The sequence below is a fragment of the Bos indicus genome, chromosome 10 (genome assembly GCF_029378745.1).
Source record: "Bos indicus isolate NIAB-ARS_2022 breed Sahiwal x Tharparkar chromosome 10, NIAB-ARS_B.indTharparkar_mat_pri_1.0, whole genome shotgun sequence".
NCBI lineage: Eukaryota > Metazoa > Chordata > Mammalia > Artiodactyla > Bovidae > Bos > Bos indicus.
The window spans coordinates 15,152,334-15,177,975 of NC_091769.1; the positions used below are offsets into that span (position 1 = coordinate 15,152,334).

Here is a 25,642-nt window from a genome sequence, read left to right on the forward strand (position 1 = left end):
ACAGAGAGTTAAGAGAAGGTCTTTAAAAACTGGAACTTTCCAAGGGGAGAGAAGGGGCCAGCGCAGAAAGAGCACTGGATAAGGAGGAGGAAATCTGTGCAGGGTAACCACACCACCCTGCACGCACCGCATCTCATCTAGCACTGGATAGGGAGGAGGAAATCTGTCTATGGCCATACCACCCTTCATGCACCCCATCTCGCCCCTTCTCAGAAGCTAAGCAGGGTTGAGCCTGGTTAGTGCTTGGATGGGAGGAGTAGGAAATCTAGTGTTTAGCTTCGAGTTGTGCTATTTACATGCTGTGTGTTGATGGGAAATTCACTCAACCTCTCTGAGCTTTTTCTTACCTGGGAGGTGGGATGGGAATAAGTCCTGCTTTGCTTGTCTTAAGAGGCTGCTGTAAAGACTGACTGAGATAATATGTGCCCGGTGCTTCACAACTGTAAGCTTTTAAGTAACTGCTATATAAAGGTAAGGGTATTATTATTTCTATCCAAGCTGAAGAACAGTGGCAGTGCAGCTCGCCAGCACCTGGGGAATAACCTGGGGCCCTCCCAGGCTGGGGCAGTGAGGGATGTGGGGAGGGCGGTTCCTAGTAGCAGAAGAGGGCCTGGGAGTTGCAAGTGGGGAGGGAAAAGGAGTGGGCCAGCCCTGACCTGCCCGCTGTGAGCTGGATCTCCAGGTGGTGCAGGAAGATGGATTTGCTGAACTCGAAATCCAGACGGAAAGCCACCTGCAAAGAAAGAGTTGCTGGAGCTGGGATGGCTGGCAACTGCTTGCCCGCAGCAGCCCTGGCCCCCCCTCCCAGCCCCTGCCCTCTCAGTGGACCCTGCTGGCAGGGAATGGACTGGGGGAGGGAGGACCAAGTGCTGGAGTAATGTGAGCTGCGCTTGGGGGCTGTGGAGGGGACGCAGCCAAGGTCAACAGCTCCTGAGATGGGGCTTCTTGGCTGTGGAGCCAGCCCTTTACCACCTCCCTTTTTGTTTTTAACTACCGGCCACTGCTGCTGCTGCAGCACAGAAAAAGCTCTGTGCGACCCCATAAACGGCAGCCCACCAGGCTTCCCGTCCCTGGGATTCTCCAGGCAAGAACACTGGAGTGGGTTGTCATTTCCTTCCCCAATGCATGAAAGTGAAAACTGAAAGTGAAGTCGCTCAGTCGTGTCTGACTCTTAGCGACCCCATGGACTGCAGCCTACCAGGCTCCTCCATCCATGGGATTCTCTAGACAAAAGTACTGGAGTGGGGTGCCATTGGCCGCGAGTCCAACTTCAGACTCTTCCTGCAGGAATTTCTTGGGGGGGTGAGTTGATGGCAGGAAGGGGAGCCGGCCTTCACCATGCACCATGGGAGGTGCGGCCAGAAGGGAGTGGTGAGACTGCCCACGTGCTCTCACTGTTCTTGCGTGTGAACAGGTGGGGAAGCGTGGAGGCTGTCCCAGGCTACTCAGCAGGCTAGTCGCACATCTGTCTCCTTGTTCAGAGGCCCTCCCGCCGCTCCGATGGCCCTGGTCCCCGTGCTGCCTTCGGCCTTCCCCCAGGAGTAGGGCCTGGGGCCCCTGATGGTGCCCTGTGACCCTCTCGTTACCTTCTGTCCTGCCTGGTGGTTATACTGGGGCTTTGCACAGAACGCTGGTGCTCTTCCTAGGTCTGACCCTCATTGGTTTTCTCAAGGAGACCTTGGTGGCGGGGATCTTTCTCCCCAAGTGGCCACGGGTGGGGTGGGGAAGCTTGGGCTGGGTGCTGCCCCTCCTGGGTCTTCACCCAAGAGCTCCTGAGTGTGTCAGTGTCTCACCTCAAACACTGCAATCTTGACAAGTTCTTTTATAAGGAGCCCTAATCCCCTGCCCCATCCCCCAGCTTTGCAGACTCTGCTGCTGGGAACACACTCGGCTCTCCAGCTAGCCTTGCCTCAGGCTCCCCTCTGTCTGATTCTCACTTTACAAGCAGCTTGGCCTCAGTTAGGTGTTCCCTTACTCTGGAGCCCTCAGTGGCTGCCTGCTGCCCAGGGGATGGGAAAATGCTCCCACAGTCTGAAGTCTACCTCCCTTTCCCAGGAAGTTGCTTCTCCCAACTCTACACTCTTTTCACATGTACTTTTAAGCACATGGTACCTGCTCAAAAAACATTCATTTTCCTCCCCATCTCTCCCCAGGCAGAGCTGGGGAGACAGAGGCTGGACATTTTAAAAACATGTTAGGGGGATGTCTCTGGTGGTTCAGCAGTTGAGGCTCCATGCTTCCAATGCAGGGGCCGTGGGTTCAATCCCCAGTCAGGGAACTAAGATCCCACATGCCTCATGGTGAGGCCAAAATTTTTTTTTAAAAAGTAAAAACATGCTAGGGTACAGTACAGAGGGCTAACTGGCCAAGAGGAGGTGGGGGAGTTGGGGGCAGAAGTGGCAGGATTCCCTGAGGTGAGGGTCCATGCTCTCAGGGGGTGTGCTGTCAGCCCTGGGGGTAGCTGGCTGATTAGGTCATTCAAATGTTGGTTCTTGGGAGAATAAAACAACCTTAATTTAAAAGCCACCCTCAGGCCTCTCCGTCCCTCCCCAGTCTGCCCCTCTGTTCGCTTCTACTTCTCTTGCTCCCCCCGTGCCTCCCTGATCGGTCCTGGGCACACCACCCCAGCCTGACCCGCCCCAGGCCCCCCGCACACCACGCTCCAGCCGCCACCTTGGCCTTGGCCCGGAAGAAAGGATAGCTGACGTTGCAGACTTTCTTGTGGAGCCTCCTCTCCTCGTTCACACACTCGATGCTGCCATCTGAGTCATCCTGGGGGAAGGTGGGGGCGTCATGGGCAGTAGTTAGGTGGGGTCTCAGACCCAGGTCTGGGGGCCACCCCTGCCCCCAGCCCCCACCTGCCCAGGCTGAGGCTGCAGCACAGGCAGCAGAGGCTGCAGGCACAGAGCCCCTGGAGGCGTGGGCGTGGCATGGTTCTGGGTGCAGAGAGCATGGCAGGAGCTGGTGCAGGGCAGTAGGCCTGGCTCCAGCAGTGCCCGGTTGTGAAGAAAATGGGCAGGACTCATGGACGTGCTGTGTCACGCCCTTTGGATCAAGCCTGGAGGCAGGACTTATCATCCAGCTTACAGGTGGGGTCCGTGAGGCCCAGAGATGGGAGGTAACCAGCTCAGTCCACCAGAAAGTGGCTTCTTCCACTTGAGGCCTCCTTGTTGGGTGGTAGGGGTTGGGGAGAGGAAGGAGGGGGTGTTTCTGCTGTGAGCACCTCCTGGGCTGGGGATGGATGGTGGTGCTGGTGAAGGAGCGAGACTACAGGCCAGCCCTACTCACATACTATATGCCATGTGTATGTGTACACGTGTGTATGCGTGTATGTGTGCCTGTGGACATGACCCTTGACAGGACACATTTCCAAAGTCCCTTTGTGTCGAAGAAACAAAGCACCATGATTCCTTCCCATGAGGGTTATGAACAGGCATGGGATTGGTCTTGGACAGTCTGGGCTATGGCAGCAGGAAAAGATGGATGCAGGTTTGGGGCTCTATTTCCCCTAAATAACCTAAGTCCAGATAGAGATAAACAATCTCTGGAAGAAGAGGCCTAAAGACTATCAGGTGAGCCGGGTGCTTTTACTCTGGGCTGCAGGGCAGGACCTGGGCCTGGCAGAGGAAGTGATTTTGCACTAACAACTTCTCCTTGCATTCTATGCACTGACCTGGGGTCTATTTGAGGACACTGGGGACCCATCAAGGGCAGGAAGCCCCCCGCTTTTCTAGTGGGCCTCACTCCACTGGGCTTCTCTTCCTGCTCTATAGGAAGAGTGCGTGCTCGTGTGTGTGTGTGTGTGTGTGTGTGTGTGTGTGTATGGCTGGGGAGGGGTCGTCCTGTCTCTCTCCAAGCCAATGGAAGGGGTGGTCGAGGTGAGAACACAGGGCTGGCTGTTCTATTCTGCAACCCCCAGGCCCCATGTGGACACTGTGAGATCTGTGAGGACAGAGACTGTGTCTGATGGAGCCTGGGACCCCCGAGCACCCACACGTGACAATAATCTCCTAGGCTTGTTCAACAGACTTGTCTTGAGGGCCTTCTGCATGCCCAGCCCTGGGGACAGATGTGACTGAGAAAGGGCACTTGCCCTCTGGGAGTTCAGGGTTATAGCAGGGCAGCGCTCAGACACTGATGATGCCCATGGAGTATGCACAAGGCTGTGCCAGGGAGCTGTGCAGGCTGGGGGGCCCTGTGTGACCTTCTGGGGCTTCACGAAGCCACCCCAGAGAGTGTGGCACAGGGACCATGCTCTCTCGTGAATTGCGGGCAGGGGCCAGCTGCTGGGTGGGAATCCTGCTTCTCCACTTGCTGGCTGCCTGACCCTGTTCAGTCCACTTAAACCCTCTCTGAGCCTCCATCTCCTCCTGTGTAAAGGGGGACACGACCACCACCATCACCTCCTGGGGTTGTTGAGAGGGCGAAATGTAAGCAGGCCTTGTAAGGGGTTACCAAGAGGGAGCAGGAGCTTGTTGGGAAAGGAGGGAGGGGGCCTTGGTGTGAAAGGGCAGGTGTACTGGGCAACAGTGGAGGCCAGTGGGGCCATAGGCGAGGGCGGAAGTGGCAGGGGTGGATGGGGAAGGAGGAAGGGGCTTGAATGCCGGAACAGGAGTTTGGGATTTGTTGTGAAAGCAGCTGGGAACCATGGGAAGCTTTAAAGTGGGGGAGAAGTCAGTTCTGATTCTTGTTAGAAGGACTTTTCTGAGAAAGTCTGGAGGGGGAACTGTAGGCAGAGGGTGTGTGCGTGCTGTTGTGCACACATATGTGTGTGAATGTGTGTGTGTCCCTAACAAGGGCCAAGGGTGCAGGCTGAAGGAGATTCCTCTCCTTGGTTCTGAAAGGCTCAGACTGCCCTTCCCCGTGGGTCTCAGCCCTGGCTACACGCTGACATCACCCGGAAGCTTTAATAGCAGGCTGACCCAGGCCCCGCCCAGACCACATCAGTGAGAACGTCGGGCACAAGTCCGGACACAGGGATCTCTAAGCTGCCAGGTGATTCTGAAGGGCAGGTAGGCCCCTACTTGGAGCCCTCCTCTTCTGCCTGTGCGCTTCCCCTCAGGCAGGCCACCAAGATCTTACCTTCTGGATCAAGCTGGCAAACTGCAGGTTTGCGGACTGGGAGATGTTTAGGACGGTGCTGTAGGCGTTCTCACCCTTGTTCTCCAGCAGGGCCTCCACTGCCACCCGCCGCCGCATGCTCTCTATGACGAAGACCGCCGCGTCAAAGGACAGCGTGTAGGCAGAGCAGTCCTGCACAGGCTTCCTCAGCACCCGCTGGCAGTACTCCCTGAGGCAAAGGGACGGGCAGGGATCAGGCACATGGGATGGGGAAGGCACGGGTAGGCCTCACTGTGCGTGCATCGCCCCTCCGTCAGCACGCTTCCCTTTTGGCTTTGGCTGCCAGGCAGCTCAGAGCTCAATTCAGAGACAATCCTGATTATTAGCCCAGCTGGTTAGAATCTTTGCTTCTACTCCTTTTCACAAGGTTTGGTTGTACTTTTTCTATTATTTATTTGTTTATTATTTGTATTTTTAACTGAAGTATGGCTGATGTACAATGTTGTATTAGTTTTAGGTGTATGGTCAAATGATTCAGTTATATATATTAATATATCTATATATATTTATTCTCTTTCAGATTCTTTTCCTTTATAAGTTTTATACACACACACACACACACACACACACACACTTTTTTTTTGGCTGTGCCAAGCAGCATGTGGGATGTTAGTTCCCTGACCAGGGATCATACTGGTACCCCCTGCATTGGGAGCTCAGAGTCTTAACCACTGGACTGCCAGGCAAGTCCTTATTACAAGATACTGAATACAGTTTCCTGTGGTATACAGTAGATACTTATTGTTTATTTATTTATATATATACATATAAAATCATGTTATCAGAGAAGGCAATGGTAGCCCACTCCAGTACTCTTGCCTGGAAAATCCCATGGACGGAGGAGCCTGGTAGGCTGCAGTCCATGGGGTCGCTAAGAGTCGGACAGGACTGAGCAACTTCACTTTCACTTTTCACTTTCACGCATTGGAGAAGGAAATGGCAACCCACTCCAGTGTTCTTGCCTGGAGAATCCCAGGGACGGGGCAGCCAGTTGCGCTGCTGTCTATGAGGCTGCACAGAGTCGGACACGACTGAAGCGACTTAGCAGCAGCAGCAATCACGTTATACTATTTCCATTTACAGTATATGTTTATTATCTAATCATCTCTAGTTGAATAAAAGTTAAGCATAAATTTTTTGAAAACACATTACATAAATTTAAAATAGGATCATTATTTTTCCTTGTCTGCTAGTTTATTTCTTCCAGGGGATTGTGATCACCCTGCTGATCTCCCGCTAACTCCTTAGCATTGAGCCCAAGTGGTCAGTCCAAGGACCACACAAGTCATCTAGTCTGGCAGTTGCACAATGAGTACTGAGAACGCTAGGTCCTCAGTCTCCACCTTTTCTCAGCTTTATAGTATAGAAAGGATTCTTTTTCTAAACAAAGCTTGAGAAGGTTGGATTAGACTAACTATCCATTTTAGAGAGGCGGTCACTTAGGCCCAGAGAGGGCTAGGTGTTTCCCTGAGGTCACACAGGAGTTAGAGGCAGAGCCTAAGCTAGGCCCATGCTCCAAGTTCGGTGTTTGGTCCTTGCTGCCTAGGAGAAGGGTGTGCAAGATTGTCATCCAGAGCCCTGGAAGCCCAGATCCACGGGCAGGGGAGCGAAAGGAGTCAGGGTGGAGAGGGGAGGAACCAACTCACATGGCTGTGGGCAGGTCACTGCGGGCATCTAGCAGGAGGTCAGGGACGCAGTGCTCATCCTCATTGCAGCCGTTCCAGAAGGGCACCTGGGCCAGGGAGAGGCAGGTATGGCGGCTGGAAAGGGCACCCACAGCCTCCAGTCCCGGTCTTCCCTGTGGCTCATCCCTTACCCTCACAGCACACCAGCTCCTCTCTCTGTGGCACTAGACATGGGCTTTGTTTTTTTCTGCCCTTTTCACAGATACCATGCTGCTTTTGATCATGGCTTTGCATAGACAGTCCTTTCTTTAGAACATGGCTCAAAACTCAACTCATCCTGGGTCCCTTTCAATCCTCTAAGCAAGGTACCAACACAGAACACCCACTTACCTGGCACCAGCCAACACTGATTGAGTGTTTACTGTGGGGAGGAAGCTCTCTGGTACTGGGGGTAAAGGATGAGGAATATACAGCCTCTGCTCTCAACTCATGGGGAAGATGGGTGTGTGAACAAATAATTACAGTGTGAAATACGCAAAATTTGTATGAGAAATAGAAGAGGCAGAGGGAGGAGAAGGTAATCTTGGCCCATGATGGTTGAGATGATTTCACAGAAGTGACAGTTGGTCAGAGTTCCAAAGGAGGACTGAGTTAACTGGGTGGATCAGGGAGAGGGTAGTCTGGGAAGAAGGATGAGTCTGTGCAAAGGGCCTGAGGCATGAGGCAGCATGGTAAGTTTGGGGAATAATGGTTATTTCGTGTTGCTGTAGTAAGGGGTGCAGGAGATGGAGAGATGGCTGGAGTCATGTTCTACAGCGTCATGGCGGTGGTATCTTGCAACTGATAGGAGTCACTGACCGCTTTAGGCTGGGACTGTCCTCCTAGACATGCATGTTGAAGACCCTACTGAGGAGGCTGCTGCAATGTTCACATAAGAGATGACGATGGTGTTGGTGTGGTTGTGGGTGTGCAGAGTGGGAAACAGGTTAGGGACCTCAGAGGCAGAGCAGCAGGACCTGGAGTTCATCAGGACTAAGGGAGAAAAGGGTCCCGGATGTTGGCCAAGTTTCAAGTGTCTGAAAGGATGGCTACACCATTTATTTATAAATGGAGGGGTTATATGCAGGGGATCAGTTTGGGGCACACTGAGTTTGAAGTGCCTGTGACCCATCCGGGGAGAAGTGCTCAGTGGGTGGGTGGGTGTTCAAGTCTGGAGCTGAGTGGTGAAACAGGAGCACAGCCTAGATCAAGGGAGGGGAAGCTGGTATCAGAGGCCAGGTGTATCTTACGGTCACTGACTTCTCCGGAAGTGAGAAGAGGGGAGCTCCCTGAAAGTGTTAATCGCTCAGTCATGTCTGACTGTTTGTGATCCCATGGACTGTAGCCCACCAGGCTCCTCTGTCCATGGGATTCTCAAGGCAAGAATAACGGAGTGAGTTGCCATTCCCTTCTCCAGGGGATCTTCCCCATCCAGGATCGAACCCAGGTCTCCTGCATTGCAGGGAGACTCTTTACTGTCTGAGCCACCAGGGAAGTCCTTTCTCAGATCCAAGTGTTCTTGCTTTAGACACGTTTCTATTAAGTCTGCTCCTTAGCTTCCCCATCCGTGGTGGATTTGTAGCTTGAAGCAGCCAGCAAGGAATACAAAGCAGAGCTATACAAAGGAGGGCAAAGCAAGGCTTTCAATGACAGGACAAAACTCCAGACACTTCGGAAGCCCTCGGGGGCTTCACTGTATTCTAGCTTCCGAGTTCACCTTGGTGATTTCAAGTCTCCAATGAAATACGCCCCAGCCCTGCCCAGCATACTGTTTAAGTGTGAAAACTATAGAATAACCCTCAGAAAAATTTCTATCCACTTGATTAAAAGGGATAATTTAACACGATAAGCATCTGTTATACTCAATTGTATGGAATGGCTCATTCTCCCCAGAGGCAAGATTTTATGGTACTAGAACAGTGCTGGGCATTGAGGAGAAACTAAATAAGAACTTATAGCAGAGAGACGGGAAGAATGCTTCTAATTTGCTGGAGGCTAGAAATCTATATTGACAAGATTTTGAAACATCTAGCTGCTATCCAAAGCCCTTGGTAATATGCCCAGACTGACGGTTTCAGCTCTATTTCTCATCTTTTCTTTACACATCCCTTCATCCTGCTTGTTTCCACATCCACACCTTGGCTATGCTGTCAGCTTTCCTGGAATAAAAGCCTGTTGTCCCCATCTCATGTCTATTAAAGGACCATGGGAAGGCCACCTCCTCCAGGAATCCCTCCCCCCATCATCTCATTGCATGATGACACTACCTATGAGCTGATTCCTATTCTGACTTGGCCTATGACCTTGATCACCACCTTGCATCCGTATCATCATCAGAGAATACCTTTCCCATTCATCTGCCACGGCTTCAGCAAGCTTATAGAATGAGTGACTCGTATCCACTCATGAGCTGTAGTGGCTTTGTAATGACTGTGATGGGGAAAATACTAAGATTCAGTGTATCCAGCTTTCCCCTGCTCACTAAGAAGGATTCCAGCCTTGCCAGGCCAGTATCACCCCCCTCTCCTGAAATGCATTTTCAGACACTCTCACTTACACATTTGTAACTCAGAATCAGGAGAAGAGGGAAGGTGTGAGGTGGGTGGTAGGTGGTGAGATGTGGCAGCTCTGGGAAGAGGAGGGAGCTGGGGGAGGCTGATGGGGGAGAATGAGAACAGAGATCTTCAGAAACCTTGCTGTTGACTACACAGTGCTTTTACGTCAGAGAAACACAAGCAAGCATGTGAGTAATTCTGAGACTGTTGTTTGCTGGCTGGGTTCTGTATAATTCTCAGAGACAGTGTAGAGGCTGGAACTCACGGGTCATGGTCTTAGACCACTGTGGAATATTTGACAGTTTTTTCCTAGATCCTCAGGGTTTATTTTGCCTGCTCTCCTAGAACAGATTAGATAGAACTGATAACTGTCTGACGTTTTCTTTGTGTGGGATTTATATGGAGTTGCAGACATAGGGAGCATCTGAATATTAGGTACCAGACAATTCCAATACTCCTAGAGCCAGGGATTGAGAAGTGTGGATTGAGGGGTGTGCAGAGCCATTGATGAGGCTAAAACAACTTATTTTTGGAATACTTGGAGCTGGGAGGACTGTCAATAAGTCGATCATTCAACCAGTGCAGACCAGGCTCTGTGGTTGAATCACTCTGTCTGGCCTCCAGTGTCCTTATCTGTAAATGAGGGAGGTGGTGATTAAGAACTAAAGTCCCTCTGATCCTGTGACTCTCAGGATCCATGCCAGGCTCACTCTCAGCTGGGGACACAGGAAACCTTGAAGGCTGGTCCTTACCCTTAAGAAACCGCTCAGCACAGGTCACGAGGAAGGAGGGAAGGACATGCTGGGGGTCTGTGGGGCAGGAGATGGGAAGGTGCAATAGGGGAAGAACTCATTTGTGCCCTCACAAAGCCTGGGCTTCTGGGAGGAGGTGAGGGCTGGGGTGGGGTATGTGCCAGAGCTGCTTCCCCGGGTGCCAGGACATACCGAGACCCTGAGGGTCGTGGGCCAGCCGTCATCCAGCATGGGGCCGTAGTCGGGGTCCTCCAGGGAATACTCGATTGAGAAGGTCACTGGCTTCACGTAGTCAGCGGTGTCCTGTGTGGGAGGAGATGAGGATGGGGTGAAGGCAGAGGGAACATTCATGTCTGGGCCAGGGCTGCTGAGAGAGAACTGTCATCTCCCTAAGCTGGGAGGGCAGCAACTTGTCAGCTCTGAGCATGAGTCCGTGGAGCCTTAGCATCTGTGGGTGGACAGAGGTTCCCAGATGGGTCTGCAGCTGGCGTGTGTGCTCCTGGAAAGGGCCCTTGGGTCCGTGTATGCCAGCCCCACCTCCTGCACGTTCCACCAACTCCAGATCATCCTTCAAGCCTGGGAACCTGTATTTTCAACCCCCAGCCTCTAGGAAGCCAGCCAGCAACACGTGCCCACACTCTGTTCAGACTGTTACTGACACTCTTGCACTGCATCCTAACTATGTGATTCTGTGTTAGTCCTAGCCCCTCAGAAGCCTTTTAGCACTGTCCTAGCACTGTGACAAGGCTTAATAAATGTGTCAAATCAACGAAAGAAGACACAGGAATAGGGGCATTAAGGGGATGCTTAGAGCTGAATGAAGAATCCCTGAATCTCTCTCATGGAATGCAAATCTTGACATGAGTGGCTTCCTTGTGTTAAGGCATATCTAATAAGTTCCCAGATGATGATGCTGCTGGTCTGGGGGCCCCCACTTTGAGAACACAGACACGTCATAGGGGCGACACATTAACATACACGAGGACTCCTTATTTTTCTGATCTTTGCCCGTTGGATTCTGAGGCCAGGTGGGCTCTCAGTGTTTCCTGTCTGTGTCTCCAAGGCTGGAGCTGTGCCTGGGTGTCTGGAGTTTCTGGGTGGAGGAATTGGCCCCCAGTGGCTCCCCTCTCTGCCAGGCTGGCCTCTGTTCCTCCCCCCAGCCTCTTCATGCCACTGGTCCACCTTCCTTGGTCTTCCTTTTTAGCTGATGCTTGCTTATCCCTTCCTTCTGAGCCATGGCCCCTGACCCCCATTCTCTCTGCAAGATATCACTGAGCCCACCTCCCTCCTTAGATTTCACCCCCTGCTTAAGCAATGGTGGGCATGTGGGAGATGGCAAAGGGGATATCAGAGGAGGGTCCAGTGAGGTGGAGAAGCAGTGTGACCCAGCAGCCTCTGCTCTGGGGTATGAGTGTGGGTGCCCAAGGTCCAGGACACTGCTCCCTGCTGGCCTCCTGAGGTCTGCTGGGGGCTCAGCACCAGCCTGGCAGCAGCTGAGCTCTCTGCCTCTCCATGGCAGCACCTCCTCCAGCTCTGTTCTCTTCCTGGAGGAGCCTGGGCTCTGCTTCTGGGGCTGCAGGGCATCCGGCTCACCAGCACGTGGAAGCTGATCCGCTCACAGTGCTCCTGGCCGGAGGAGAGCAGGGCGGCCCTGTTGGTGTACCGGTCGCCACCCTCGTCCAGGTGGGCCCGCGGTGTGTACCGCCTCTCATCCATGGTGGCATTATACCTGATGCCTGGAGGAAGGAGAGGGGAAGACCATGGAGGTGGAGCCACATCTCCACCAAAGACTGTTTACTTCCCTTTACAAATAGCCTTCGGAAAGTCAGCCTCCTCCAGGAAGCCCTCCAGACTGGCCAAGGAAGAGCTACTCCTCTCCCCTCATAAGGCTCAATGTAGGCAGGAAACTCCCACATGGAGAGCAAGCAGTACAGTGAGAAAAGCCAAAGGAAGGAACTAAAAAGAAGAGGGAGGCAGAAGAAGGAGAAAGGGAGATGGAATTGGCAGTGAAGGGATAAAGAAAGAGGAGGAGATGGAGGGGAGAGTGAACGCAGTGGAAGAGGCGAGGAGACAGTATGGGTGTCATGGTGATGCCCCCACTTGAGCCCCTTCTGGAGTCAACACAGCTCTGCCCTCTCCTGTCACCTTCCCAGGTCTCGCCCTCTGCTCTGGGATCCTGTTGGGCCTGGATCTGAGTGTCTGCAGGTGGCAGTTCCCATCACACTAGGGAGGACTGGCCAGGCCCTGCCCACCAGCTTCTCAAACCTAAGACTGTTCTGAGGTTAAAGACTGCATTCCCCTCCCTTTCAACTGGGTTGATCTTTTGCTAAATGTAAGAAAAGCCCAGCCCCTTCTCTGGTACCACAGCAGCACTCTGGGTGTGCCAGGTCCTTGGTATTATTCTCCTTTCATAGAAGCTGAAAGAAGGACACCACCACCCAGGCTTGCCTTTGTTCTCATCTTCCTTCTGGAACACCCCTTTTTAAGTCATCTGATTGGTCCTGCTCCTTGGCTGAGCAGCTCTCTGTGGTCCCAGTTTCTTGCACTGGCCTAGTCTGGTCCTGGAACCTGCAGCTGCCACTTGCTGGGGATGACTGGGCCCAGGGCTGTCACAAGCCAGTGTCTGATCCCAGCCTTGGATGAGAGTGAAGGACCCTCAGAAGGAAACTGTCCTGCTGTGGACTCAAGCTCACTTTGAGCAGAAACCACTGCTACTTGGGTCTTTATCCACCTGATACCCTGTTTCAGATCCCTCATGGGTCTGACTCTCGGAATCTGACTTCACAGCTTCTACACCCTAAGCTATTAGACTGCTTCTCATCTCCTGTTCTGATTCAAACCCTATCTCTGACTGTTTCCACCTTCCCCAGCCTCTCCCACATTGGTCACTGCTGCTCACTGCCATCCTCTCCCTGGCATGAGACCCCCTCTCTGCCCTTTGGAATGAGAGCACTGAATGGACATCTAGAAGTCATCAAATGTGGCTCTAGGTGTGACCCTGGCACTCAAAACCCATTTCAGCAAAAGCCCAGATTTAGAAACAGAGGAAACACAAAGTCCTCCGGGGAGAGACTGGAGCTGGGGGAGTGGGGAGGGGCCGGATTTACCGACTGTTGCAGTTTGGTAATGGGGTGCCAGGAAGACGGGCGTGAAGCAGAGGAAGGCAGCCAGGCAGGTGGCATCTCTGCCGCTGCGTTTGCAATCCCTGTGAAAGATGTTGATCTTGGATGGCTCAAAGTGGAGGCTGGCATTGATCTGAACCACAGGGCGGGACCTGCAGGAGGAGGGAGAGAAGTAGGGGTGGGCAGGGTGCAAGGCTGCCCTGCTGGGACCTGGGGGAAGGTGGAGAGCCAGATGGAATGGGGTCTCTAAAACCACCACTGGAGGGTGAGGAGGTGGTGGGGCCTGCAGAGAGGGGCTCTGGTGTCACAGGATTGGGCAAAAATGTGCACAAGTAGTGAAGGGCAGGCTAAGTAATCTCATAGCCCCTCAAGGCAACCCTTTGTCATTTTCCTAGCGGTATGCTTGCTACAGACCATACTGACATCCTTTTGCCTCATCACATCAACCCTGCATGTCCACTACAGTAACCTGGAGAGCTTTAAAAACTCCTGATGCTTGAACTAGAACAAAACATTTTAACATTTGTACGGAAATACAAAAGACTCCAAATAGCCAAAGCAATTCTGAGAAAGAAAAACAGCCGGAGGAATCAGGCTCCCTCACTTCAGACTACAATACAAAGCTACAGTAATCAAAACAGCATGGTACTAGCACAAAAACAGAAATATAGATAAATGGAACACGAAAAAAAAGCCCAAAAATAAATCCACACACCTATGGTCAATTGTTTACCAGCTGAGCTACCATGGAATCCCTATGGTCAATTAATCTATTACAAAAGAGGCGAGAATATACAGTGGAGAAAAGACAGTCTCTTCAATAAATGGTGCCAGGAAAACTGGACAGCTACATGCAAACAAAATGAAACTAGAATATTCTCTAACACCATATAGAAAAATAAATTCAAAATGGATTAAAGACGCGCAAATTTAAGATTTGTGTTTCCCTGTGAAAACATTTCAAGATGTTTTCCTATGTTAGAGGACAACATAGCCAAGACACTCTTTGACATGAATTGCGGTAATATCTTTTTGGATCCACTTCCTAGAGTAATGAAAATAAACACAAAAACAAACAAATGAGACTAATTAAACTTAAAAGCTTTTGCCTAGCAAAGGAAATCATAAACAACACACAAAGACAACCCACAGAATGGGAGAAAATATTTGCAAATGAAGTGACTGACAAAGGATTAATCTCCAAAATATACAAACAGCTCATGGGGCTCAATATCAAAAAAGAAAACAACACAATCAAGAAATGAACAGAAGATCTAAATAGACATTTCTTCAAGGAAGACATACAGATGGCCAAAAAGCACAATAAGAGATGTCTAACATCCCTAATTACCAGAGAAATGCAAACCAAAACTACCAGGAGGGCTCACCTCACACTGGTCAGGATGGCATCATCAAAAAAATCTGCAGACAGTAAATGCCAGAGAGGGTGGGGAGAAAATGGAACCCTCCTTCACTGTTGGTGGTAATATAAATTGGTACACCAGTATGAAGCTTCCTTAAAAAACTAAAAATAGAACTACTACATGATCCAGCAGTCCCACTCCTGGGCATATATCCAAAGAAAACCATAATTCAAAAAGATACACGCACCCCAGTGTTCCCTGCAGCACTGTTTACAACAGCCAAGACAAGGAGACAATCTAAGTGTCCATCAGCAGAGGAACGGATAAGGAATATGTGGTGTACATACATACATATACATATGGAATATAAAATGGAATAGTACTCATCCATAAAAAATAATGAAATAATGATATTTACAGCAATATGGATGGACCTAGAGATTACCATATTAAGTGAAGTCAGAGAAAAACAAATATCATAAGATATCACTCATATGTGGAATCTAAAAAAAGATACAAATGAACATATTTACAGAACAGAAACAGAGTCACAGACTTCAAAAACAAACTTACAGTTACCAAACGTTAAAAATGGAGAGGAGAGATAAACTGGAAATATTTGGGATTAACATATATATAGTACTATATATATTGGAGAAGGCAATGGCAACCCACTCCAGTGCTCTTGCCTGGAAAATCCCATAGATGCAGGAGCCTGGTAGGCTGCAGTCCATGGGGTCGCTAAGAGTCGGGCATGACTGAGCGACTTCACTTTCACTTTTCACTTTCATGCATTGGAGAAGGAAATGGCAACCCACTCCAGTGTTCTTGCCTGGAGAATCCCAGGGACAGAGGAGCCTAGTGGGCTGCTGTCTGTGGGGTCGCACAGAGTCGGACATGACTGAAGCGACTTAGCAGCAGCAGCAGTACTATATATAAAATAATCAACAAGGCCCTACTGTATAGCACAGGAAACTCTACTCAATATTCTGTAATAACCTCTATGGGAAAAATCTCTGAAAAAAATGGACATATGTATATGTATAACTGAATCACTTTGCTGTACACCTGAAACACAACATTGTAAATCAACTATACTCTACTATAAAATACAAATTAAAAAATCCTGATCCCCAAATTGCTCTCCTTGTCAAATCAAACCAGAATCAGCATCAACATGTCGTAAAGCAATGCTTCTCAGACTTAAGTATATTAGCACATTTCCTAGGGATCTTGTTAAAAAGCAGGCCTGGTATTCTAGCAAGCTCTCAGGTGATGTTAGTGCCTTTGGTACCTGGACCACACTTTGGAGAACGTGCGTGTTAAAGCAGCCCGGGTGATTCCAATGTGCAGCCAAAGCTGAACACGACTCACAGTTCTAAGACTCCCCACTCATCCACCCATCCCAACACTGCCCCATCCAGGCAGTCAAGGAAATACGAATTTACTCTCGTATTGACTAAGTCAAATAGAGTTAGGGAAGGAAACTATTGCCTCTCCAAACCATGCATTTATATAAAAAGAAACAAGTGTAGTGAGTTTTACATGCTTCAGAGTTGTAGCATGATTATCTGTGCTAATACCCTGCTCTTCTTAGTGAAAGGGGGATGGCGCCGCCTCTGTGCTGTGGAGTGAGAAGGGTAAGTTTGAGTCTTGGCTCCTACTGGACAGACCACGTGATCTCTCTGACAGGGAATTGTGCGAATCAAAGTATGTAAGTGAGAATGCCCTTTGACATTGCAAAATGCTGTGTAAATATAATGGCTTTTATCAGTGGTTCTCAGACTTAGGTGCCTACTGGAAGCGAACACCTGGAGATTCTTTAAATGCCTGAATTCTTGACCTAGAAATTTTACTTTAAGTGGTCAGGGTAAAGCCTGGGTAATGAGAGGTTTAAAAGCTCCCAGGTGATGCTAATGGCAGTCATGTTTGAGATCCAGGGAGTTTGACTCTAAATTTTCCCTAGAGGGCTTCAGCCCACAGTTTCAGCAGCACTCAGGTAGCACTCAGGTTTAGCTAGGGCTTGATTGAATCCACTCTGTGGGACCGATTCTTCTGGTTGTATGTTTATCTTGTTTCCTGTAAAGAATGTAGTTTATGTATTGCCCCACAGACTTGGGAGACAACATCTACCCCCTAACCTGGGCCTTGTTCACCTGTCTTGCTTCCTGGCTAGAACCAAAGCAGTGAATACATTTAGCCCAAGCTGCTGTCTCTACCAAAGACCTAAGATCCCCACCTGATAGGCTGTGGTGCCAGTGCAACTTCCGGGCGGGACCTGCAGAGACCCCGCTTCCTCGGTGCTGCCCAGAGGTGTGGGACAGCTGACACTTGGGCCCTGGCACTGGGGGGACACTAGGAACTCGCAGATACACTGCTCCCCGTTGCTCCCCTAAGGGGCTGTTGCAGAAAGCAGAGGCTGTATTCTTTCTGCCTCTCAGGAGATGTTGGAGCAGGGAGCTGCCCAGAGTGTCAGTCTGCAGCTCATTAGGTACTTTCCTCTCTAATCCCTCTCCTCCTCTCCTGCTTCAGTTCCCCTGGACTCTCACTTCTGCTTCTGAGACTGAAGTCCCTCCCACAGCAGCGCAGACGCACAAGCTTTCGCCTCAGGCTCTGTTTTCCAGGGAACCTGGACTAAGACATTTCCTGAGTGGAATGTAATATTCTTGAGGACCAAGAACCTAAAGATTCTCCCCGTGAAGTCATCAGTTATCTCTGTTTAACATCTTTCTTAAGTTGTATGAAAAATGTGATTGCACTTGTATAAAATTATATGCAGATGGTAAAAGAATGGTAGGGAAATGCCAAAATATTAATAGTGGTAATGTTAAGGTGATGAAACTATGAGTGATTTATTTCACAAATTTTCTTTAAGTTATTGTATTTATAATAAAAGTATCAACATATATAAAATTAGCTCAAATTAAAGTTTCTTTTTGGCTAAAAAAGTAGCTGACACATCACTCAGTAGAATAGATGGACTTTTAGAAAACCTTTTTTTTTTTTAAAGTTGCAGACCATTGCTTAACACAGACCCCAAGTACAAATGCATGGCAAATATCTATGGACTGGTACAGAAATGAGATCCTGAGAAAGGAAACCAGGGGTCAGAAGGGATTTGGAGGAAAGAAATCTTTCACACTAGGGGAGAAGGAAATCCTCCCAGCTGAGGAGAATATCCTCAGCCTGTCCCTTTAAGAGAAGCCAAGTGGGAGAAATGCCCCAGTAATCAGAACTTGTAGGAAAAAGTCTAAGGGGGTTTTTGGCCACTGCTGCTGCTGCTGCTAAGTCGCTTCAGTTGTGTCCGACTCTGTGCGACCCCATAGACGGCAGCCCACCAGGCTCCCCCGTCCCTGGGATTCTCCAGGCAAGAACACTGGAGTGGGTTGCCATTTCCTTCTCCAATGCATGAAAGTGAAAAGTGAAAGTGAAGTTGCTCAGTTGTGTCTGACTCTTAGCTACCCCATGGACTGCAGCCTACCAGGCTCCTCCGTCCATGGGATTTTCCAGGCAAGAGTACTGGAGTGGGGTGCCATCGCCTTCTCCCTTTAGCCACTAAATAGCTCTAAAATCTCTGAACCCCACTGAGAAGAGGGATTTGGACTTCAAAATAACTTACAGTGAATCCATAAAAAGGAAATTCATAGTCACAACGGGATAAGAACAGGGTGAATTTGGCCGACAGTGATTAAAAACAAGAGACAAAGAGTCTAAAGTGTGTCTTTTAAAGCCTGTATCCATTAGGACCCTCAAGAGAGCCCAAGAATTGTGAAAAATGGGGGAACCAACCACAAAATCACGGCATTGCCAAGCGCGCCCACTGCCAAGTCCACGAGCCCGTCTTCATCGAGGTCCAGCTGCCCGTGAATGCTGCAGCCAAAATACTGGAGGCCAGGAGCCAGCTCTGAGGCGGGGATTCTCTGCAGGAAGCAGAAGGAAAGAGCTGGGTGTGGGCACCCTAAGGAGAAAACACAACTGGGAGCCCTGGAGACAGTCTGTCTGAAATTATCAGGAAACTTCCTCAGCCCAAAGCTATCTCCTCTCCTGGTCTGTTTTGGAACCTGAAATTTCTACCATTAAGTCATTCTTTTGGATTAAATAATGTGTCATAAAAGGGTTCTCCACTGAAGAGGGAAAAGGAGGAAAGATGGGGTAGGAGATAAAAGATACAAACTATTATGTATAAAGTAAATAAGCTATGAAGATATATTATACAACACAGGGGATATAGCCAATATTTTATAATAACTATACATGGAATATAACCTTTAAAAATTGTGAACCACTCTGATGTACATCTGCAACATATAATATTGTACATCAATTATTTAAGAAAAGAATTCCCCACGGGATGTAAACACACATTACATGGCAGGTAACCCATCACTATCTCTAAGTGTGGTATATTAGGCTAGCTTACTAATAAAACAGGCAAAAGTGATGACCCTGAGGGGAAGGCGCTTGGGATGGCTCACTTTTGGGTATAGCACTGTTTCTATCCTGAGGCATTTCCAGAGAAGAGGAGCCCAAATAGGCCTTCTCCATTCATTTGTTCAGCTGTGTCCGACTGTTTGCAACCCCACGGACTTTAGCACTCCAGGCTCCTCTGTCCATGGGACTTCCCAGGCAAGAATACTGGAGTGGGTTGCCATTTCCTTCTCCAGGGGATCTTCCTGGACCAGGGAACGAACCAGCGTCTCCTGTGTTGGGAGGCAGATTCTCTACCACTGAGCCATTAGGGAAGCCCCAGGTCTTCTCCACATGTAGTCAGTTGCATGAAAGCATGTGAGGGCCAGCGGGATTCAGGTCCTTGGGGGGTTTTGTTATTGCTGTTGTTGGGAGATGAAGTTAAGCAGGGAGAGGGTATCCACAGGAGTGACGGGAAGGTCTTGAGACTAATTTCAACTTGAGGCAGGTAGAGCTAGGACAGATGGCAATCCTTTCCTGGGTGAGGACAGGGAATGAGATACTAGGACTCCAAGTTCTAGCTCCATTCATTCTGGGGGTTAGGGTGGGGGGCGGCACCTGCTTCGGCGTCTTCAGGATGCTGCCTTGGAAGCCGTGGTAGATGTAGAGAACGCCCCCGTGGTTGTCTTCCAGAGGGGCCCCCACCACCACATCGTTGTAGGAATCTTGATTGAGGTCCCTAACGGAGGCGATGGAGGAGCCGAATCGGGCGTTCTGGTAACCGTGGGAATCCTTCAACGTTCCATTGTAAACAAACCGGTCCTGCAAAATCAGGGGCAGGAAAAGGCTCAGGGGGCTTGGCAAGGGCTCTCAGGGTCATGACCCACTCTGGCCTGCACCACCCCCCTCTGTGTTTCTCTGTTTCTTTCCCGCTACATAAACCCAAGGGCAGAGGCGGTTCCTCTCCTCTCCAGTCTGCAGGCATGCGCTGGCCTCCGCTTCCCAGCTTCCCTCATGGACACCTGATCAAGGCATGCGTCAGGTGCCCCTGGAAAGCTGGCCAGCATCCGCGCTCCGTACCTGTCTCAGGTTATAGACGTACACCCTGCCCCGCTCTCCGCCCTCGCTGAAGTACATGGGCGCGCCCACCAGCAGGACGTCAGTCACACCATCTTCGTCCACGTCCACCGAGGTGATCTCGCTCCCGTAGTAAGAGCCTATCTGCGGCACAGGGATGGGGGAGGGGCATGGGGCTGGGCTGCTGAGAGGCCTCCCCTTACCAGTGGGTAGCCTTTGACTCAGACTCTCTGCTGAAAGAATGAGGGCCCCCACCCCCGCCAACCCTTTGCTCCTTAACCATTCCACCACCACTTGACTTTCCATTATTTAACTTTTGTTGTTCAGTTTCTAAGTCCTGTCTGACTCTTTGTGACCCCCATGGACTGCAGCACACCAGGCTTCCCCATCCTTCACTGTCTCCTGGAGTTTGCTCAAACTCATGTCCATTGAGTCAGGGATGCCATCCAACCACCTCTTCCTCTGTCACACCTTTCTCCTCTTGCCCTCAATCTTTCCCAGCATCAGAATCTTTTTCAATGAGTCAGCTCTTTGCATCAGGTAGCCAAAGTATTGGAGCTTCAGCATCAGTCCTTCCAATGAATATTCAGGTTTGATCTCCTTGCTGTCCAAGGGACTCTCAAGAGTCTTCTCTGGCACCATAGTTCGAAAGCATCAATTCTTTGGCACTCAGTCTTCTTTATGCTCCAACTGTCACATCCATACATGACTACTGGAAAAGCCATAGGTTTGACTATATGGTATAACATTCCAAATTATGCATGTGCCAAACGTGTTTAATCAGTCCTCTGTTGGACATTTAACTCATTTTCAATATTTTATTTTCCAAATAACTGGGCTTAGCACCCGGGTGGTGACTTGTGATTTCTTCTCAATATTTGAGCACTTACTGTGTTCCTCTCTCGCCTTGGGTGCCATGCCTCCAACTCAGCTAGAAACCTAAGGGTCCTCCTGGCTCCACTCCCATCTCTCCCACCTGCAGTCTCCCCACAAGTCCACTTGGTGGATGCCAAACATGTCCCAAATCCATCTACTTCCCTCCTCTTCTGATGCTTCTTCCTCAGGAGAGGCACCTTCCAAAGGAAGGACCCCCTCCCCGCCCATCTCCAGACTGGCGCTCCAGCCCACACCTGTGGGGAGCTCGAGTGGCTTCCAGAAGCTGACCATGCCCCTTCCTTGCTTTGGGGGGGGAATGTCCAAACTGCAGTGTGACCCTCCTGGACTGGCCTCCCCACCTCCCCAGCCTCTGGCTCCCACCCTCTGGCTCCCACATTCCCCCTGACAGTGATTTCTCTCACTGTCAGAAATTTTTTCTCTCACTGTCAGATTTTTTTCAGAAATCACTGAAGTGATTTCTCTTCTCCAAAAGCCCCCTGCTCTGGCAGGCTTCCCAGCTTCCCCTGCACATACTTCTCTTTAGCCTCTACCCTTTTCTCCTCCCCTCTCTCCAGGTCACGTCTATTGTCCTACAGATCACTTCCTGTTCAAAGACATCCTGGCCTTCCCGACTCCATCCCCTGCCATGGGGTCCCTTTCTTCATGCTCTCCCCCAGCCCCGTCCTCCTCCCCCCTAGCACTGGTTCCCTCCACAGACGCCCCCCAACAGTGGGTGCTGCTCCTGTCTCATTCCGTCCAGGCCTGGGCGCTGTGCCTGGCACACAGGAGGTACTCTATAAATGTTTATAGGAGCAAGGGGTTGGTCAGGAAAGAAAAGGAGCCCTTCCCAAGGACAGGCCCTGCGTGAGGCACTTTACAGCCTCACGCTGTCTTGGGAGAAATCATTGTCCTTACTTCACAGGGAAGGAACTGAAGCTCAGAGAATTTGAGTCACTAACCCAAGGTCAGAAGGCCGGTTACAGCCAAATTGGGTTGGAACTCTGATCCATCTGACACCCAAGCCCATGATTCTCCCTTCCCGGCTTGGGGTGTTTTCGGAAGAAATTTATCCTCAAGCATTAAAAACTTTTAACTGAGGAGAATGAAAAAAAAATACAGAAAAGGGGAAAAAGGAAATTATAAACACGGTATGGGGAGGGGAGAGATGTGCCTACACAGAATGATTACGAGGCAGACAGAGAGCAAAGAGGGAGGCGGAGAGAGACTGTCTAAACATGTGGCCTCAGCTATATGGGTCACGGTGATTTGGAATCCACTTAACTTAGCTGCTTTCAGTGCTGCGGTTTCTTGTTTGGATGTTGGAGGCAGATCCAGGCAGTAAAAATGTCATATATTCTTCGGCGAATTCCCTCCGGCTCTCAAGGTCTAACCTTGGATTCCTGAGGGCCGGCCCTGGGTGGGGTATGGGCAGGCAGTGTGGAGGCTGGGACCAGAGCAGCATCCGGGTCCCCGGTGCCCTTGGGATGGGAAGAGGGATGGTGAAAGGATGGCTCCCTGCAGCTAGAGGGACTGAGGTTAGACCTGGCCGAGAGCGTGTCCTCATGGCCAAGGGCAGTAGAAGAGGCAGGAAGCAGGGCTGTTCCCAGGCTCTGGAGCACCAGGGGCAAGCCAAGAATAACAGGAAGGAGCTGGACAGGGCTCAGCTCAGCGCAGGGTGCCATGGACACTGGATGCTGCCAGGCAGGAGGGGCGAAAGCCTTGTGTGGGGGTCGTTGGGGTCAGGAGGTAGCACAAAGTAGGCAGCCCCACCAAGAGTCCAGGATTCTGAGCTTTACCCAGTGAATCTCCCCAATAACCTTGGAAAAGCTGTGTTGCTTCTCAGGACCACAGTTTTCCTGGGCTATTGAAAACCTGTATCAGAACCCTGTTTCCTGATCTTTTCACTATCCTTGACTTTAATCATAGCTTTCCCCCGTGCATTCAGACCTTCTAACATGAGACTGCCCACCACATCTTGGGGGGTGCTGTGATATTGGCAGTTGTACCGTTCTGCATCATGCCCGTTCCAAGGAAGGAAAGAAGTTGGCATCTTGGTGCACCCCTGGGACCTTGTTGTGGGCAGAGGCATGACTCCTCCCACTTCTGGTAGCACCAAGGTGGCATGAGGAACATGAGTGCCCCTTCAGATGCCTAGGGGCCTTGTCAGCCCAAGCTGGGAAGTCATAGCCTGGATGTTGCCTCTGCTAGAGCCCTGAACTCTAGACACGACCAGAGAGATGCTGGTGGTCGGGGGCAGAGGTCTGGCTAGTGCACCAGAGACAAGGGCTCCGTGGGTTCTCCCAGGTTCTCGTTGCAGCAGCAGGGTCTGAGATCTGGCTGTCTGGGGAGGGAGCATCAGCTCTAAGGTGGGTATAAAGAAGGCATACCCCCCTAGCTAGGAAGGATGTTTCTGGATCTGGGGGCAGTCCTGTGAGGGACGAGCTGAGTTGCAGTCCCTCCCAGCCTCGCCACCCCGGCTGTCCCGCCTGTCGGCCCCACCCCCAGCCCCCTCTGCGTTACCTGCTCGCCCCGCAGGGCCTGGTGGATGGTGAGACTCCGGTTGCTGTGCATGGTGAACAGGATGACTTTGCCTGTGTGGTTGAACCGGGGGGCTCCGGCCACGTACACCCGCCCCTGCCTGGAGGACACGACCGATGTGACTGTGTACCCTGCCGTGGGAGGAAACAGGCTGGTCTCTGACCCCGCGGCCTGGCAGACCTCGCCAGGGCCTGGCAGCATGGGTGGGCTGCTGAAAGGAGAGTATTCAGAGCAGGCTGAGCAGATGGTAGTTCTAGACGGTGGTTCCCAGGCTCAGCTGAGGAGGAGGCCTGGAAGAGGCAGGGCTTGGAAGGGGCTGGTGGACGGTGCAGGGAACTCACTGCGCCCACCCTCTGCTGGAGGGCATGGAAAGAAGCCAGGTGGGGTCACTAAAAGGCATCGCTGACCTGGAACATGCACATCGCCTGCTTCACTCTCCCCACAGGTGAGCACGTGGGGGAGCAGGGAGGCGAGAGAACAAACCCTAGCCATGCTTCTTTTTATATTGGGCTGGCTTTGTTTCTGATCCCCACCAGTAGTCTCTCTGGGGACCAGGCAATGTCCTCTTCATTACCAGAATGCCCTGCTAAGTGGTCCACCAAAAACTGAAGGGTTGGCTGTGCAGAGGCAAGGAACTGCTCTGCTCAGGGCATGCAGGTAGGGGGTCTCAGAGATTCCTGCAGCCCCAAAGCGGGGAGTGCCCAGGCTTCTCTGCATCCACACACGTATGCCACTCAAAAGAGAACAAGACGGAAACCCAGGGGCTCTTTGGGAAAGGCCTCCAATCCATGTTCTCGGGATCAGTGCCTGGTCCCTGTGAATTTCCAGTCGAGCACCCAGCTCTGGGTGCAGCGTCCTCAGACAACCCTCCTGAAAGTGGGACCCTTGCAGGTGTGCAAAGCCGAGAGTCCTACTTCCTGCCAGTTGATTTGGAGAGTGGATCCCTGTTTTTAGATGGGTGCCAGGCCTTGCTGGCAATTCCTGGGTGTTTTCTGGGGAATGAGCGGCTCCTTCTGCTGTGTGTGCATGCTTGTGTGCACGCCTGTGTATATGTGGGTAACTGTGTCTCGGGTTCCACTAGTTGCTTTCAGAGTGGCTGCGGGATGCACAGAAGCCAACTCACAGTGGCCGGGAGTGTGGGTGCAGTAGGGTGGGAAACTGGTTCTAGATACAACATCTTTGACACTTGGAAAGGTGTTCTGGGATGTGGGGTAGGTGAGAGCAGGATATCGCATGGAGGGTGGCTAACGGCTGTGAATTCAGAGCAATCACAAAAATACAAGGGTAGAGCAGGCTTAGCGTTGTGCGGTGGAGCAAGGGTTTCTTCTAAGCTGAGCCCTCAGCGGCATTACTGAGAGTATTCTCATTGACCCCAGGCGTTTGGGGTTCCCGGAAGGAGGGACAGTGGTAATGGGAGGGTCCTGGGGGCTGAATGTCCTGGGGGCAGGCGAGGCCTGACTCTCAAAGCTCTAAGCAGTGCTGAGAGCTTCCTGCTTCCCTGCTGGCTGTGGTTGCAGTTCCCATGTGGCTCTGACCAGCAGGCAAGGCCACCCTGAAAGCTAGAGAGCCTCCCTGAAGGCCCGGGGCCGGAAGTCCATCAGCTTCCCCAGTGTGGAGGCGGAGAGCCTGGCCTCCCGGTCTCCTTCCCCAAACTCCCCATCTCCCTTGGGGCACAGAGGGAGGAATCTTCCAGAGATCCCCCACAGTGCCCTCGCTGGATGAACCCCCAGAGAGAGGAGGAGCAGAAAGGCGCTCCCTCCGGACTCCCACCCAAGGAGGGACCATGGTTGGGCCTCATGAAGGGTCTTCTGGGAGGAGGAACGACCTTCCCACCACAGAGAGGCCCACTGACAACTTAGTTCACGGAGAAGTGGGGTCTGAGGCTGCATTGGTGATAACGTCACAGCTGGTAGACTCAGTTCAGAAACTCAGGAAGACCTACAGACAACGTGAGCGCTTCTCCTTTCCTCTGGTTCAGCCCTTTCTGCATGAATGGCAGAGGCTCGCTACTACAAAACTGGAGGTGACTGGGTTATGGTTAAGGTCTCACAGCTGGGACCTGTCACCACCAGGTCAATGACTCACACTTTTCTTTTTACGACCACCTTAAGGTGCTTAAGGTGAGCTTCCCTTGTGGCTCAGCTGGTAACGAATCTGCCTGCAATG

At 51.1% G+C, this 25,642-nt stretch overlaps 1 protein-coding gene across 1 annotated transcript in view; it reads right to left on the reverse strand.

Moving 5' to 3' along the window:
• ITGA11 (integrin subunit alpha 11) overlaps positions 1 to 25,642 on the reverse strand; it is a 133,109-nt gene that overhangs the window by 12,429 nt on the left and 95,038 nt on the right. The window contains exons 12-22 of the mRNA XM_019968186.2: positions 23,459 to 23,607; positions 20,066 to 20,206; positions 19,604 to 19,807; positions 18,368 to 18,498; positions 13,200 to 13,366; positions 11,686 to 11,828; positions 10,285 to 10,395; positions 6,768 to 6,853; positions 5,083 to 5,290; positions 2,674 to 2,772; positions 657 to 733 (exon numbers count right to left, since the gene is read on the reverse strand). Of these exons, the coding sequence (XP_019823745.1) occupies positions 657 to 733; positions 2,674 to 2,772; positions 5,083 to 5,290; positions 6,768 to 6,853; positions 10,285 to 10,395; positions 11,686 to 11,828; positions 13,200 to 13,366; positions 18,368 to 18,498; positions 19,604 to 19,807; positions 20,066 to 20,206; positions 23,459 to 23,607 (1,516 nt within the window). The remainder of the gene's footprint in view (positions 1 to 656; positions 734 to 2,673; positions 2,773 to 5,082; positions 5,291 to 6,767; positions 6,854 to 10,284; positions 10,396 to 11,685; positions 11,829 to 13,199; positions 13,367 to 18,367; positions 18,499 to 19,603; positions 19,808 to 20,065; positions 20,207 to 23,458; positions 23,608 to 25,642) is intronic.